This window comes from Octodon degus, unplaced genomic scaffold (assembly GCF_000260255.1).
Source record: "Octodon degus isolate 3935 unplaced genomic scaffold, OctDeg1.0 scaffold00119, whole genome shotgun sequence".
NCBI classification, from domain to species: domain Eukaryota; kingdom Metazoa; phylum Chordata; class Mammalia; order Rodentia; family Octodontidae; genus Octodon; species Octodon degus.
The window spans coordinates 87,987-105,117 of record NW_004524695.1 but is presented as its reverse complement, the minus strand read 5'-3'; the positions used below and the strand labels follow the sequence as shown (position 1 = coordinate 105,117).

The 17,131-nt window shown below is 36.2% G+C and overlaps 1 protein-coding gene across 2 annotated transcripts in view; it reads right to left on the bottom strand.

Annotated features, from left to right (window-relative positions):
- Positions 1–996: 996 nt before the first annotated feature.
- Positions 997–17,131, bottom strand: part of LOC101564507 (zinc finger protein 709-like) — a 20,058-nt gene continuing 3,923 nt past the window's right edge. The window contains exons 2-5 of one of the 2 annotated variants that reach the window (XM_023699970.1): positions 6,041–6,167; positions 5,533–5,593; positions 2,442–3,333; positions 997–2,357 (exon numbers count right to left, since the gene is read on the bottom strand). In XM_023699970.1, the coding sequence (XP_023555738.1) occupies positions 1,350–2,357; positions 2,442–3,333; positions 5,533–5,593; positions 6,041–6,167 (2,088 nt within the window). In that variant the 3' untranslated portion in view covers positions 997–1,349. Of the gene's footprint in view, positions 3,334–5,532; positions 5,594–6,040; positions 6,168–17,131 lie in introns of both variants that reach the window. The other variant, XM_023699969.1, reaches the window with a different exon arrangement.

Below are 17,131 nucleotides of genomic sequence, written 5' to 3'. Positions count from 1 at the left end.
TTTCTAGAGAAACTGCAATCAGTTTTTTAAATCTTTATTTGGTACAACGTCTTGCTTTGAGGCTCAGACTCATAGTGATCCTCCTTTTTCAGGCTCCCCAGCACTAGGATTACAGGTATGTACCACCATGTCCAGTTTCAGTGGCCAGCACAGTGCACCCAGGGTTCTGGGGGTGGCATGGCATGTGGTACGAGGATCAAACTCTTGTGCTTGCCAGGCAAGTGCTTAAACCACTGAGCTATCTTGCCAGCCCAACATTATGTTTTTACTTGACTTATATAGGTTTTTCACTATGTGAGAAATTTTCAGAGTTTTAAACCAATTAGTTATAAATGACAGTGTACATTCACAGGGATTTAATCCAATATGCACTGATATATGTTGGACAACTCAAGACTTGTAAACAACTCTTATATTCATTCTTTTCTCATAGCATTTTTATTTATAATATAAATAACACCAAAAGTTACAGGTATTTCCACAAAATATACATTGACACAAGTTTCTCCACTATGCAAGATCATATAAAAAAAGACTTCTCACATTTTGTGAGATTACTTATGCTGAATTCACTGACAGTTTCTTTGTGTTCTGAGATGGGAATCATAAATTTCTTACCATATCTACTTGGGATTTCCTTTGGTGTGCTTCTTAATATATGCCAAGTCAAAAAGAGTAACAGTAATTTCCTACATTTCATTAAAGACATATGGCTTTGCTCCCATGTGAATTATTTTAGGTAGCAGAATACACTGAGATAAATAAAACATTTCCCACATTGCTCACCTATGTTCAGATTCTGGTTTATTATGAATTTTATCATGTATGTAATATCAATGATAGCAATGTATACTGAAATATTTTTACAATGTTTATAATAAAAAGTCTTCCTTCTGAGTGTTTTCAAGTTAATGCAGGGCATCTTATATGTTCACAACCAATTTCTTGCTTTTTAAATGTCTACAATGGTTACTGCATTGCTTAGGGTAATTTGATTGCTACATATTGATTGCTACAATGTTTGCTATACATTATTCAATGCAATTGTTTCATATAATTGATGACATTAGAATGTAAAGAATGTAACCCAACAATGACTATATAATTTCTCAGGGCCAGGGAGATAGCTCAGAAGCATAAAAGCCTGCCTGGTAAGTGTAAGGTTTGAATTCAATCTCTGGTGCCCCCCGCCCAAAAAAAAATATTTCTAGTGTAGATGGTCAGGTATTTCCTAATTACTATGTGTTCAAAACTTTTCCATATCCTTTCAGATATACTATCCAAGAATTGTGAGTTATTTCATGATTTTGACAGTTACTCTGGGTGGGGAAATCTTTATCACATAAGTTTCATACATAGGGTTTCTCTGTCGTGTGAGTTTTTTCATGACTTTTACAACTATCTCTTCTGATGAATGCTTTCCCACAATGCTTACACACATATGGTTTCTCTCCAGTGTGAATTCTTACATGTACTTGAAAATCACTGCGTCTGCAGAAAGCTTTCCCACATTGATCACATGTATAGGGTTTCTCCCCAGTATGAATTCTTTCATGAATTTGACAATAACTCTGTGTAGTGAAAGCTTTCCCGCAATGTTTACATGTGTAAGGTTTCTCTCCAGTATGAATTCTTTCGTGTATTTTACGATGACTGTATGCACTAAATGATTTCCCACATTGCTTACATACATAGGGCTTCTCACCAGAGTGAATCCTTTCATGTGTTTTACATTGACTGTATGTGCCAAAAGCTTTCCCACATTGTGTACAAACATAAGGTTTCTCTCCAGTGTGAATTCTTTCATGTCTTTTACAGTTGCCATGTATGCTGAAAGATTTTCCACAGTGTTTACACACATAGGGTTTCTCCCCAGTGTGTTTTCTTTCATGTATCTGACAATTACTACGTGTGATAAATCCTTTCCCACACTGCTTACATACATAAGGTTTTTCTCCAGTGTGAGTTTTTTCATGAACTTGACAAGTTACCTGTGTAATAAATGATTTCCCACATTGCTTACATACATAGGGTTTTTCCCCAGTGTGAATTCTTTCATGATTTTGACAATTAGATTGTGTGCTGAATGCTTTTCCACATTGTTTACATTTATAGCATTTCTCCTTACTGTGAATTCTTTCATGATTTTGACAACTCGATTGTGTGCTGAAGGCTTTCCCACAATGCACACATACATAGGGCTTTTCTCCACTGTGAATGCTTTCATGATTTTGACAAATAAATTGTGTGCTAAAAGCTTTTCCACAGTGCTTACATACGTAATATTTTCCTTCAGTGTGAGTCTTTTCATGTCTTTCACAATTATCTTTTGTGATGAATGCTTTCTCACATTGCTTGCATACATAGGGTTTCTCTCCAGTGTGAGTTCTTACATGTACTAGAAAATGAATGTGTCTCCTAAAACGTTTCCTGCATTGATCACATACATAGGGTTTCTCCCCAGTGTGAGTTCTTTCATGAATTTGACAACTGAATTGTGTGACAAAAGCTTTCCCACATTGCTTACATACATAGGGTTTCTCCCCAGAGTGAATTTTTTCATGATTTTCACAATTAAATTTTGTGCGAAATGCTTTCCCACATTGCTTACATATGTAGGATTTCACTCCAGAATGAGTCCTTTCATGTCTTTTGTAATCAGTCTGTCTACTGAAAGCCTTCCCACATTGCTTGCACATGTAACACTTCTCTCCAGTTTCTCCTCTTTCAAGGTTACAAAATGAAGAGTTATTAGTTAGGGATTTTTCATTGTACTTACACACAGAGTGTTTTTCTCCAGTGTGAACTCTTTCATGTTTCTGAACATCATGATGAGAATTAAAACCTGTTGTACTCTGTATACATATATGTGTATCCATTCCACTGTGAGGTCTTTTTTGGGTCTGAACACAGTTCAGTGTACTAAATGCTTTCATATCTTGCTTATATTCAAAGGACTTCTCTTCTATGTTAGTTCCTTCAGTGTACTCAGAATAGGACTTTCCACACTCCTTATATTCATAGGCTTTCTCTCCAGTAGTTGTCTTAGCATGTTTCTGAAAGGACTGTAATTCAGTGCAGACTTCCCTATGTTTGCTACAGTTAGATGGCCTTTTCTGAAATCCCTGACACTCACAAGTTTTAAGTTCAATGTTAGCTATGCTGGGCATATTTGCTGATGAGTAACCAATCAGGGACTTTCCACAGGCAAGGAATTCACTTAAGTTTGTACTGATTCCTTTTATATATACATTACCATCTGGAGACCAAAAAACCATTTCTTCATATTGATACCGTAATTCACATACATGCCATTTTTCTATCTTCTTACCTCTGCAAAAGAAACAAATATGAAAATTACATTTGAACATGTTTATTAATGATTAACACAGAGTTGATGTGCATACTGTAAGAATATCTGATCTTGATTTTACTGTATATTTTGGATGATGACCTAGAAACTACTTTTACCAAAACAGTAGTACTTATTTTAATGTTTATATTTGACATATTTGAAATATATAACACTTTCTTCTTCGATTCTATACTCCATAAAAAATCTTTACCTATTTCCTGTTGTCTTTCTGCCTTTTCCTTCTCTGTTATTTCCTTATTTTATGCTTTAACTTATATATTGGGATTTTCATACAAAATATATAACATGTAATACTAAAAGTTCTATGTCTTATTTATTTAAATTAATATTATAGGGGCTGGGGAGATGGCTCAGTGGAATAAGCGCTTCCCTGGCAAGCACAAGGGCCTGAGTTCAATCCCCGGTTCCGCAAAAAATAAATAAATTAATTAGTTAATTAATTAAGATTATAGGGCTGGGGAGATATCTTGACAGTCTAAGTCCCTGCCTGGCAAGCACAAGGACCCAGGTTCAATTCCCCAGTACCACATGTCATGCTAACCCTGGGCTGCATAGCAAGACTCTGTACCAAATAAATAAAGTTCTAAAAACAAATTAATTAATATTATATTACTATTAATAACATAGGGCCGGTGAGATAGCAGACTAAGTGCCTGCTTTGGCAAGCACAGGGACCAGGTTTCAATCCCAAGTTTGTGTGCCATACTGGCCCCGCCCCGGGGCACACTGAGTCAGTGACTGAGTCCAAGCCCGAGTGTGGTGGTGCACACTTGTAAATCCAGTACAGGGGAAGTTGAAAACAGGAGAATCACTACAAGTCTGAGCTGCGTAGTGAGACCCTGTACCAAATACATAAATTAAAAAAAATTAATAATATCCATCTATTCTTTTGTAAAGTAACATTTTATTATTCTTTCTGGCCAAATACTATTCAATTTCATACACACACTACATTGTTTTCAGTGCTGGAGATTGAATCCAGAGAATTAGCACTGAGATAGATCCCTAGATTATATAATTTCACTTTGAGAGAATCTCATCAATCATTTAAGTTGCCTGGGCTGAGCATGAATGAATGATTCTTATTAGTACCTCAGTTTCCCAGAGTGCTAACATTGGAAGCACACACCATCATACCCAGACCATCCACTATTTCCTTAATATACACATTTGTGTATAGACTTCTAGGGTTTCTCCAGATCATAGCTGTACAAACGTGTGTGTGGGTATCACTATAAAATGGCTACTTAATTTTGTGCATAATGTACCCTGGAGAAATATGCATGATAAAATAAAATTTATATTTTTACATTTTTAAGAAAACTAAACATACATTTCCACAGCTGTTATACTAAAACATCATCAATACCAACAACACAGCAAGGTACTTTCTAATATTTTGAAACCTGAATTGACTAATTAGAGGACTATTTAAAAACAGCTAATATCATAACACGGTATTCTTTTGGACTTTGAATACTTCCACAGTGTTAACAATTTGCAAATACTAAAAGTGTATGTATACTGCATTTTAAAACATAGCATTCGTTTTAGTTGTTTCATATGAAAGTGATCTTTAAAATGTACTGACACATACATATAATTAAGATACTCTGAATATGACTCCCAGTCTGAACACAAAATTTGTTTCATACATACCTTTAATCTTTTTTTTTTTTTTTTTTTGTGGTACCAGGGATCAAACTCAGGACCTTGTGCTTGTCAGGCAGGCACTTATGTCACTAAGCTGTCTTCCAGCTACAATTTAATCTACTGCTAAACTAAATATTATACACTTTTGCAACTTTATTGTATAAATAATTTACTTATTCTGATACATTACATGATGTCTCTTGTGTTATAATGCTAGTTTTCCCTAAGTCTCACATATTGGAATATTTTGAATGTTCAATTTTTGGGTTACAGATACTCACTCTGTGGGTGTCTGTGAAGCAATTTTGTGAGATTCCAAAAATATCAACCTAGAGGGGGCCGGGAGATTGCTCAGTGGAATAAGCACTTCCCTGGCAAGTGCAAGGGCCTGAGTTCAATCCCCGGTTCCGCCAAAAAAAAAAAAGTCAACCTAGCTAAGGCTTACTTTTAATAATTCTACTCACACCTTGACACTTGAACATTTTTATAGGACTGTAAATTACCTTAGGTTAATCCTGCAACATCTGCATTCATCTTCAATTTTCTGTTCATCGCAGTTTCTTTCTAAAGTGTAGAAGCAGAAATGTAATAATGAATTACTAGGTTACATAAAAAATTAGTAATTTTTTTTTCTTTTTACATATTTGTTGCAGGGTCTACAGGTCTCACTACATAGATTGGACTCAGTGATTCTCCTGTTTTCAGTCCCCCAAGTGCTGGGATTACAGACCTGCACCACCACACCCAGTCTCCATTGCTGTCTCAGCACGCTCCACAGACAGGGGAGCTGGCACAGCATGCCAGAGATCGAACCTGGGCCACTGAGCTCTGCCTAAGCAAGTGCTTTAGTCTGCTGAGCTATCTGGTCAGCCCTTAGATTTCTCGTACAATGTGTTCATGGCTGGAAGATTCATTAAAATGTTTCTACTTTCCAGTGAAAGGAACTGCACTGATGCACAACAACCAACAATGCCCTCTGATGTCATAAATGAAACAATGGTTATTCCTTACCTACAGCAGACACATTCCTAAAGGTTTCCCACATCACATCTCTGTAGAGCTTCTTCTGGGAAGGATCCAGCAAAACCCACTCCTCCCTGGTGAAGATCACAGCCACATCCTCAAAGGCCACTGCCTCCTAAATCAGACAGAGATGTCCAAAAAGCAGAATGAATTACTCAGCAACATGAAGCATCTCAGGTCTACTCATAAAAGCTGAAATGAGACTGAGTCCTCAAAACATTTATTTTTTGTCTTGCTCAACAATCACTTATTCTACATCAGCATAGATGTCTCATATAGGAATTTTCATGCTAGGGCAGAATTCATGGGCAAAACAATAGCAGAATGGAAACACTGGTTCTTCTTGTTAATCTTGGTTCATTTCTGCATTGTTTCTAAAGCATGGTTTGTATAAGGAACCTACAAGATCAACATACAAATGAAAAAACTATGATAGGTAAAAAATATCAAATGAGGGCCGGTCAAATAGCTCAGCAGACTAAAGTACCTGCTTAGGAAGAGCACAGGGCCTGGGTTCAATCCCTTCCATGATGTGCCATGCTGTGCTATGCCAGCCCTGCCCCCAGGGCACGCTGAGATGGCACTGTGGAGTGTGCCTGTGATCCCAGCATTTGGGAGGCTGAACACAGGAGAATAACTAGAAGTCCAATCTATATAATAGTGAGACCCTGAAGACTCTGTACTAAATACGTAAAAAATAAACTAAAGGCCAAGCAATGGCCATGACTCATCTACATGACTGATACTGACAAAGGATCTACAATCTGAGGTACAGGATCTCAGGATAAATCCTGAGGGGATTTGACTGACCTTGTCAGACCCAAAAGCTACAACTCTTGTTGCACAGGTCTTGCTTTACCTTGGTCTTAACCATCCAGGAGAAAACTATAAAAACGAAGTATAAGAAGTAAAGTCATGCTGTTATGTTGAGCTGTAGGGGACTCAGGTCAACAATTTCTGACACTGCCAGTCAAGAGGAAGACCCAATACTATTATGGACTACTGGACTCTTAAAATATTTTGCTGAGTTAACACACCTATAATATTCAAATGACAGAACTAAACAAAAAAGGGGATATATAAATGAATGTCCATTTTGTATCTGTGTATTCAAAACAGTTAGGATAGATATACAGTTACATTCTCTTAATGAATAGAGGGATTTGTTCTAATAGTGTTTGTAAATAGGATATCATGTCTGCATCTTGTACAGCAAATAACCACTAAGAAGACAATATACAATGTGTTAATTACTGAAACTGTCCTACCAAATTGGTTTGAAACTGTCTCATTACTATTTGTTTCTCAATAAGATTATGAAAATAAATAAATAAATAAGTAAATAAATAATAAAAAATAAAAATAATTAATTTTTCTGACAGGTGATTGATCTCTTACAACAAAAGAAAGAAATAAAAGAATTAGGGCCAGGAATATAGCTAAGTGGCAGAGTGCCTACCCAATAAGTGTAAGGACATTTGATTCCTGATTTAAAAAAAAAAAAAACAGGGCTGGAGAGAGGGCTCAGTAAAATAAGCACTTTCCTGGCAAGCGCAAGGGCCTGAATTCAACCCCTGGTTCCATAAAAAAAAAAAAAAAGTTAAGAATTAAGAATTTCTATTACTTTGTTTAATAAAATTTGTATCATTTCTAATGTTTTCTTACCTTTTTTTTTTTTTTACCATTTTGTATTCTTTAAAAAATAAGGAAGTTAAATTATAATTATTTATAGGTATCATAATGCTCTACATAGAAGGTCCAAAAAATTCTAAATAAAAGATTTCTAGATTTAATAACCAGATTTAGTAGCATTGCTGGATACAAAGTTAACACTCAAAAATCAGTAGCATTCCTGTACACAAATAAACAGAGGAATCAGAGAAACATCTTCCATAAGAGGATTGAAGAAAATGAAATACTTAGGACTCAATCTAATAAAGGAACTAAAAAAATCTCTACATTGAGAACTATAGTACTCTGAAAAAAGAGATTGAAGAAATATCAGAAAATGGGAAAGATATCCCTTGCTCATGAGTTGGAAGAACCAACAGTGCAAAAGGCCATACTCTCAAAACTGCTATAGATTTCATGCAATCCCTATCAAAATACCATTAGCATACTACCCAGAATTAGAGAAAACATTCCTAAAAGCCAAGTTGGAGCCCTAACAGACCTACAATAGCAAAACAATTATGGGCAACAAAGGCCAGGCAGGAGGCATCATGATCCCTGTTATGTACAGAGCTACTGTGCTGAAAACAGTATGGTGTTGGCAAAAAAAAGCAGACCTGTGGATCAATGGGACAAATTACAATATGTGGAAACAACTACAAACTTACTCAGTGGCCTTCTATTTGACGAATAGGACAAACACCTTCACTGGAAGATAAACTTTTAAAAAAACAAATGGTACTGGAAAAGCCAGTTGTCACATGCCAAAGATTAAAACTTAGATTCATGTCTATTACCGTGCACAAACTAAAATCAAAATGGATCAAAGATCTAAATATTAAAACAGACCATCTCTACTGGAAGACTGAATAGGTAGAACACTTGAAAACACAGGTGTAGGCAAAGAACAAAACCCTGAATGCACAGGAAACACTACAAAGAAATCAATAATTCGTATCTCATCTCAATATTAAAAAGAAAAAAAAAAAGCTTTTGAACAGCAAAAGAAATCCCCAACAGAGCCAAATGACAACCCACAGTGAAAAACAAAACAAAACAAAAAAATTAGCCAGCTGCTTCTCAGATGGACTATTATCTAGAAGATATAAAGTACTTTAAAACATATCAGATCCCCCAAACCCAATCCAAAAATGGGCATCTGAAATAGATGCTTCACAGAAGAATTACAAATGTCAAATAAATATATTAAATGTATGAGAAAATGTTCAACATCACTGGTCATTTGAGAGATGCAAATTAAAGCAATGCTCAGATTCTATTTCACTCCAGAAGGTACGGCTATAACCAAGAAATCAACTAATAACAAATGATGGTGGGGCAATGCAGAAAAAGAAACACTTTGCCACTGTTGTTAGGAGTATAGGCCTGTGTGACCATTGTGGAAACCAGTGCGGAGATTCATCAAAACAGTAGGAGTAGGGCTGGCCAAATAGCTCAGTGGACTAACGTGCCTGCTTAGGCAGATGCAGGGACCTGGGTTCAATCCCCAGCATGCCTTGTGCTGGCCCCGCCCAGAGCTGTGCTGAGACAGTGATTAAGACTGGGCGTGGTGGCACATGCCTGTAATCCCAGCACTTAGGACAATGAAAACAGGAGGATCACTATGAATCTGATCTGTGTAGTGAGACCATGTAGGTCCTGTACTAAATAAAAACTAGGATTATAGGTCTCATTTGAACCAGCTATTAACCATATGCATTATAACACAGCAATATAAGTGTGCCCAGGTTTATAGCAACATAGTCTTGTAAGAGCTAAAGCATGGATATAACCCAAATGCCCATCAACTGATGACTAAATAAAAAAGATGTAGTTCTTAAATATGACTTTAATATGAGTATTAATCAGCAATAATAAATGATAAACTTGAGACATTTATAGCTAAATGAATGGACTTGGATACCACGTTCATAAGTGAAATAAATGACCCACAGATCTGAGAGATAGTATTGTATTATCTCTCTGCTGTGAGAAAATGAAAGTATAAATAAGAGCCAAAAATCACAACAGATATTGTGAAATAGGAAACAATTATTCAAAAGGAGAAAAGGACTAGGGAGGGGAAGGAGGAAGGAGAGGGAAAAGAAAAAAATCATTTAAAAAAACCTTTGAAAATGAGGAAAGGATGAGGAGTTGAGGGAAAGGAAGAGAAATGGAGAAGAAATTAAGATATGTCATGCACAGGTACAAATTCTCTGTAATGAATGTGCTTATTATGTATATCTATTTGTATGAATAAAATTACTTAAATTCTAAACGTCAAAAAGGAAATGTTTCTTTTAGCAACTTATTAAGTAGTTGATCCCTAGCTTCTCTGATTGTATTTATTTATTTATTTTGCAGAACCGGGGATTGAACTCAGGCCCTTGCACTTGCCAGGGAAGTGCTTATTCTACTGAGCCATCTCCCCGGCCCCATCTGATTGTATTTAGACAACATATTGAAATGTCAACTGAGTTTCATAGACAAAAACTTAACTGAACACTAAAGAAAAGTAATGAATGATAATTTAAAATGTTAACAAAGTATTAGTTTTTATTGACGAATGTCTAAGAATTACATAATAATGATTAAAGCAAATTAATAAAGAACTATTATCTTACAAATACAAGATATGAAATAGTTACCTGTGACAGATAAAAACATTTCTAATATTACTTACTAGACAAAAATTAAGAAATAGATATAATCAATGTGGAGGACCACCTCAGCAGCTCTCCTTGAAAGAAGAGCAATTGTCTCCATTTTGACTGAGCCTGACCCTATTTCCTCCTATTGTTATGCACAGAGCTGGCTAGGACTGCTGTTAATCCTTCAACTGGCCTTGAGCAATGTATATTGGTCTAGCTGAGGTGCTGGTGATAGTCTTTGAAGGTGGCATGCATGTTTCCCTGGTAACCTATACCTGCTGCTCTTTAATGTGAGCAGGGTTGAGACAGGATGGTAGAGCTAATGCTCCGTGACGCCAGCTGGGATGGAGCCTCGAGACAGAGGCTATGACTTCCTGGGACTTGAAAGACTACACCAAAGCTGAAGCACCAGACTTACCAAAACATTAGATACTATATAATGCAGATTACTCTCTCTGCATATCCTCTCTGCATATCGCAGAGGTAAATGTAGGCCACCCGCCTAGCTCAGCTCACCGTGATCACCTATTTCCCACAATTTTCAGTCAATCCTCCTCAAGCCACTCCCCCACTGAATAAAAACAGGGTGAGGCCCTGGGTCGGGTCGCTCTCTTGGTTCCGGAAAGCCATCTTCTAAGGCTGGACTTAGAGCCCCTTGACTCCCCGATGATTGAAAATATAATTTAGTGTCTTTATTTTCGCAGTGGGTTGCATTGTAAGTGGTAGATTGTAATCAACTTGATGGGATTCCAATAACATAACTTTGGGATTATAAATATTGGTTTCTTGGACCGAGACGAGGTCCAGGACGTGTCTCCTATAATCAAAACATGTATAGTGTACAAGAAACAACAATATCTTACAAAATTAACATTCACCAATTATAAAAATAAAAATAGAAGTATAGTTTTTCTTACATCGAAATCACATCTCTGATTTGTGAAAAATTATATCTGCTTGGTATTTTTAAATGTTCAATAGCAATCCATAAACAGTAAACAAGAGTGACACACACTGGTCATTAGAAGGAATATAGGTCAGAAAGTCAGAAAGAAAAGGTAAAAATATATACATCTACTAAAATGCTACACGGTGCCATTAATATGTACAATTTTTTTTATTTTTTGTATACCAGTTAAAATTTATTCAAATAAGAAGTATAAAGAACAATTATCAATTTTTTTTTTTTTTGTGTGTGTGGAACCGGGGATTGAACTCAGGCCCTTGCGCTTGCTAGGCAAGTGCTTATTCCACTGAGCCATCTCCCTGGCCCACAATTATCAATTTAAAAAAAGAAATGTTACATATTCACAGTGACCAATGAGACACATACTACTTATATTGCACAATTCTATGCTATCTTTGAGAATAATGGTTTTCATATTCTCACTTGTGAAAATATGACAGACAAAACCAAAAAGACATGCAAAACAATGTTACCCACATCATTGCAAGCTCATACATATTAGGGAAGAACCCTCAATCATGCACCAGATATCATCACAGAATTCAGAAAGCAGCCTGAATGAACAGGTAACAGAACTCACAGTGAGAATTCCTTCCCACAAACAGAGGCTTGACTAGTATCTGCCAGATCCAAAGTTGTAAATGCCAAGAGGCTTTTCATCATATTGTCCTCATATCGTTGTAAATGATGCATTTTATTAACTTCTAGAAATAGTCATACACCCTCAAGCATAAAATCTTCATAAAAGCTTAACAAGTTCTCTTAAAAATGCAAATTATTGAGGGGGAAGTCAGGTGGCCGCCGGCTCTGCGGGTTGTCGCCAGAAGGAAGATGGCGGATCTGGATGAGCAGCTGTCCGATGAAGAGAAGATACGTATAGCAGCAAAATTCATCATTCATGCTCCTCCTGGAGTGTTTAATGAGGTTTTTAATGATGTTCAGTTGCTGCTGAATAATGATAATCTCCTCAGGAGGGAGCAGCCCATGCATTTGCACAGTATAACTTGGATCAGTTTACTCCGGTGAAGATTGAAGGTTATGAAGATCAGGTACTGATAACAGAACATGGTGATTTGTATCAGAAGAAGTAAAAAAACAAATGGAAGAGGCTAAAGAAAAAAATGATCTCTAAGGTGCAAAAGAAGATGATCAAAATGAAAGACACTACAGCAGACACATAAGCAAATAGACAAGCTCAGGAAAAATGATGAAAACCATGAATGCCCAACAGAGAAAGGAAATAAAATCAATGAAACAGGCCCAAACAGAAATTCAGGAGAGGACTGGTGAGATGGCTCAGTGGTCTAAAAAGCACAGGGACCATGGTTCAATCCCCCAGCACCACATGCCAGCCAGCCCCACCCCCTGGTGGGCTGAGCTGGCCACACACACACACACAAAATAAATAAAGAAAGAAAAGAAAAGAAAATGGTCTAATAAATTTGATAAGAAAAATTCATAAAAAAAAGAAAGAAATTCAGAAGATCGAAAACCCATTAAAAGCATACAGAATAAGGGGCCAGGGAGATGGCTCGGTGGAATAAGCGCTTCCCTGGCAAGCGCAAGGGTCTGAGTTCAATCCCTGGTTCAGCCAAAAAAAAAAAAAAAACCATACAGAATAGATTACAAGAAGGTGAGCACAGAATATCAGATCTAGAAGACAAGACAGTGACTAGTGACCAGGAAATGAAAGATATCTTCAAAGTAACAAGAAACCATGAAAATTAACCGAACACATGCAAAATAAAACCAAGAAGAACAATATAAGATTAATTGGGGTCAGTGAGAAGGCTGGAGACAGCATAAAAGTCATTAAAAACTTCTTCACAGGGCTGGAGACATAGCTCAGTGGGCCTGGCAAGTACATGGTTCTGAGCTCAATTCCCAGTACCAAAAACTAAAAATTAAGAACCTCTTCACAGAAATAATGGAGAAAACTTCATAAATGAGGATAAATAATTTGATATACACATAAATGAAGCACATAAATGAAGCATACAGAACCCCAAATAGCCATGACCAAAATAAATCTACAACAAAGAGCATAATGATTCCAGAAATTAACAAGAACAAAGCAGAGAGCAAAAAGAAAAAAAAGCCCACCTATAAAGTAAAGTCAACAGAATCACAGCAGACTTCCAACACAAACCTTCAAATTAAGGAGAGCCTGGAGTGAAGTATTTCAAGTCATAAAAGAAAAAATCTTCAAACCAGATTGATATACCTCACAAAACTGTTTCAAAATCAGTGGAGAAATAATGTACCATGACAAAGAACAACTAAAAAAATTCATCACTACCAAACCAGCTCTTCAGAATGCTCTGAAGGACATAGTAGAAAAAGGTAACAAAGACCACAAACACTAGAACCCAATAGAAAGAAGCTGCCAGGCAGAGTAAGCAATTAAACAGAGAAGAAAGACAGGGACCCATTAACAGGAAAGTAGCAAGAAAAAAACATAAACCAATATATAAATGTTATATTCCTCAATGTAGTAAATGGTCTTCATTCACCAATTAAAAGAATAAGTCTGACAGAATGGATCAAGAAACAAGATATAACAATATGCTACATTGAAAAAAATATATAACCTAAAAAGAAATCCAGGAACTAAAAGTCAAAAGATCTGGGCTGGGGAAATAACTTGATGGTCTAAGTGCCCGCATGGCAAATGCAAGGACCCAAGTTTGATCCCTAGTACCACATGCAATGCCATCCTGGTGCTTGCAGGCCCCTGTTGATGGCATACTCCAGTAATCCCAGACCTGGGAAGTCTGAGATAAGAGGATCACTATGAGTCTGAACTGCATAGTGAGACTCTGCATCCAATAAAAAAAATATAAAAAGATTAAATATAAAACTCCATTACACAGGAACCCAGAAAAAATCAGGGATAGCTATTCTATTTGCAGGAGACAATATACACTATAAACAAAAACCGATCAAAAGAGACAGAAAAGAAAGAGACAGAAAAGGTCACTACATACTAGCTAAGGGAAAACTCCAAGGAGAAGAGTTAACAATCATCAATATATATATAGCAAACACTGGTAACCAGCTACATAAAACCAACATTAACAGACATGAAAAACTAACTAAGCACTAACACATTTTTAGTGGGAGAACTTAACACTCCACTCTCACAAATAGGTAGATCAACTACACAAAAAAAAGAAAACAAAAAGAAAATAATCAACAAAGAAATATCAGAATGAAACCAAACCCATGAAAATGGACGTGGTACATGTCTACAGTGTTTCACCCCAAAACATCAGAATACACATTCTTCTCAGTTTCACACAGCACATTCTCCAAAACAGACCACATATTAGCCCATAAAACATGCTTAAGTGAATATAGAGAAATTAAAACCATCCCATGTATACTATCTGACCATAATACAATGAAACTGGAAGTGAACACATTAAAAAAAAATAACAAAAACTACATGAATAGATGGAAATTAAAGAATATCATTCTGAACAACCAATGAGTCACAGAGGAAATTAAAGACAAAATGAAACAGTAGCTACAATAAATGATGATGCTGATACAACACACTGGAATTTAAGTGATGCAATGAATGCAGTGCTATAAAGGAAATTCATAGTGATCAACATTCACATCAGGAAAGCAGAATGAGCTCATTAAACAACCAAATTTTGAACATCAAACTTTGAGAAAAATAAGAACAAACCAACTCCAAAAGCTCATACAAGCAACAAAATTATAAAGATCAGAACAGAAATTAATGCGTTGAGAATAAGAAAACAATCCAGGGAATCAATGAATTGAAAAGTTGGTTCTTTAACAGAATACATAAAATTGATAAACAATTAGCCAACCTAATAAAATGAGAAAAGAGAAAATACAAATTCAAGCAATTAGAAATGAAAAGGGGAGAATCATAACAGATCCTACTGGAATCCAGAGCAACGGGGCCGGCAAGATAGCTCAGCAGTCCAAAGTGCCTGCTTAGGCAAAATACAGGGACTGCGGTTTGATCCCCAGCATCAAATGCTGGGCCAGACCCTCCTGGACTAAGCTGGCCACGAAAAGAAAAAGACAAAGAAAGAAAGAAAAAGAAAAAAGAAATCCGTAACATCATCAATACCTACTATGAGAACCTGATTTTTAATGAGACAGAAAACACAGAATGAACAGACTTCTAGACACAGCTGAATTACCAAAACTAAATCAAGAAGATATAAAATTCTAAAACAAAAGACCATTATTAGCCAATGAAATTAAAATGTAATAAAAACTTAACACAGAAAAGCCCAGATCCTGAGAGATTGACTGCTGAATTCTACAAAAAACTTAGAGAACTAATGTCACTAAAGCTCAAATTCTTTATGGAAACTGAAAGGGAAGCAATACTTTCAAAATCATTCCTGGAAGCAAGTATCTCCCTGTCAAAACCAGAGAAGAAGCCATCTAAAAAGAAAAGTACAAGCCAACCTCGCTAATAAAAAGACACAAAAACACCCTCAGGAAGATACTAGTAAACAAAATGTAGAAAATCATCAACAAGTTATAAACAATGACCACATAGGATTCATCCCAGGTATGGAGGGATGGTTCAACATATGCAAATCAATAAATGTAATACACCATATTAAAAGCACCAAAGACAAAAATCAAATGATCATCTCAATAAATGCGGAGAAAGGGGCCGGGGAGATGGCTCAGTGGAATAAGCGCTTCCCTGGCAAGCGCAAGGGTCTAAGTTCAATCCCCGGGTCTGAAAAAAAAAAAAAAAAAAAAAAAAAAGATGCAGAGAAAGCATCTGACAAAGTCCCACACCAATTCATCATAAAAAAAAACACTATAGAAGGACTGGGGATACAGGTCAGCAGCACAAGTGCCTGTCTGGCCATGGCCAGCACAAGGTCCTGAGTTCAATTCTTGATATCAAAATAAAAATGCCCTACAGAAAATTGGAATAGGTGTTTTTGTCAGATTGACATAAAAACCATCTCTGACAAATGAACACTTACCATATTACATGGTTAAAACATAAAGTCTTTCACTCTAAAATCAGGAACAAAGGTTGGCCAGATAGCTCAATGGACTAAAGCACCTGCCTAAGCAGGGACACGGGTTTGATCCTCCCTGTGCCAGCCCCACCCCTGGGGCACACAGAGATGGAGATTAAGACTGGGAGAGGTGGTGCCCACTTGTAATCCCAGCACTTGGGAGACTGAAAACAGACTGATCACTACTAGGCTGATCTGTGTAGTGAGACCCTGTGCTAAAAATACAAAAAATAAAATAATATCAGGAGCAAGATAGGGATGTCTACTATCTACTCTGATTCAATACACTTCTGGAAACATTAGCCACAGCAATTACACAAGACAAAGAGATAAGAAAGCAAAAAGTGAAATCCTTATTTGCAGATGATATTACTATACATAGAAGATTCCAAAACTCCACTAAGACTTGTAGATTTAGTAACCAAATTCAGTAGCATAACTAGATTCCTATATATTTCATTTTCTAGATGCTATTGTTTTTTACCTTTAGATTTCAGAAATACAATTTATTTCTTTTTTTAATTTTTATTGAGAAAGAAATAGCAATGAGACAGATTCAAAACAGGTTAGTAGGATAGTTACAATAATTAATACATTGCATATTGTTGTCTTCATAGTAGTTACTCATAGTACAAGATGCAGACATGATATCTTGTCTAAACAGTATTAGTAAAAATCTTTCTTCTCATTGAACTAAGAGAAAGTAGCTGTATATCTAACCTAACTAATTTGTATATACATATATATATAT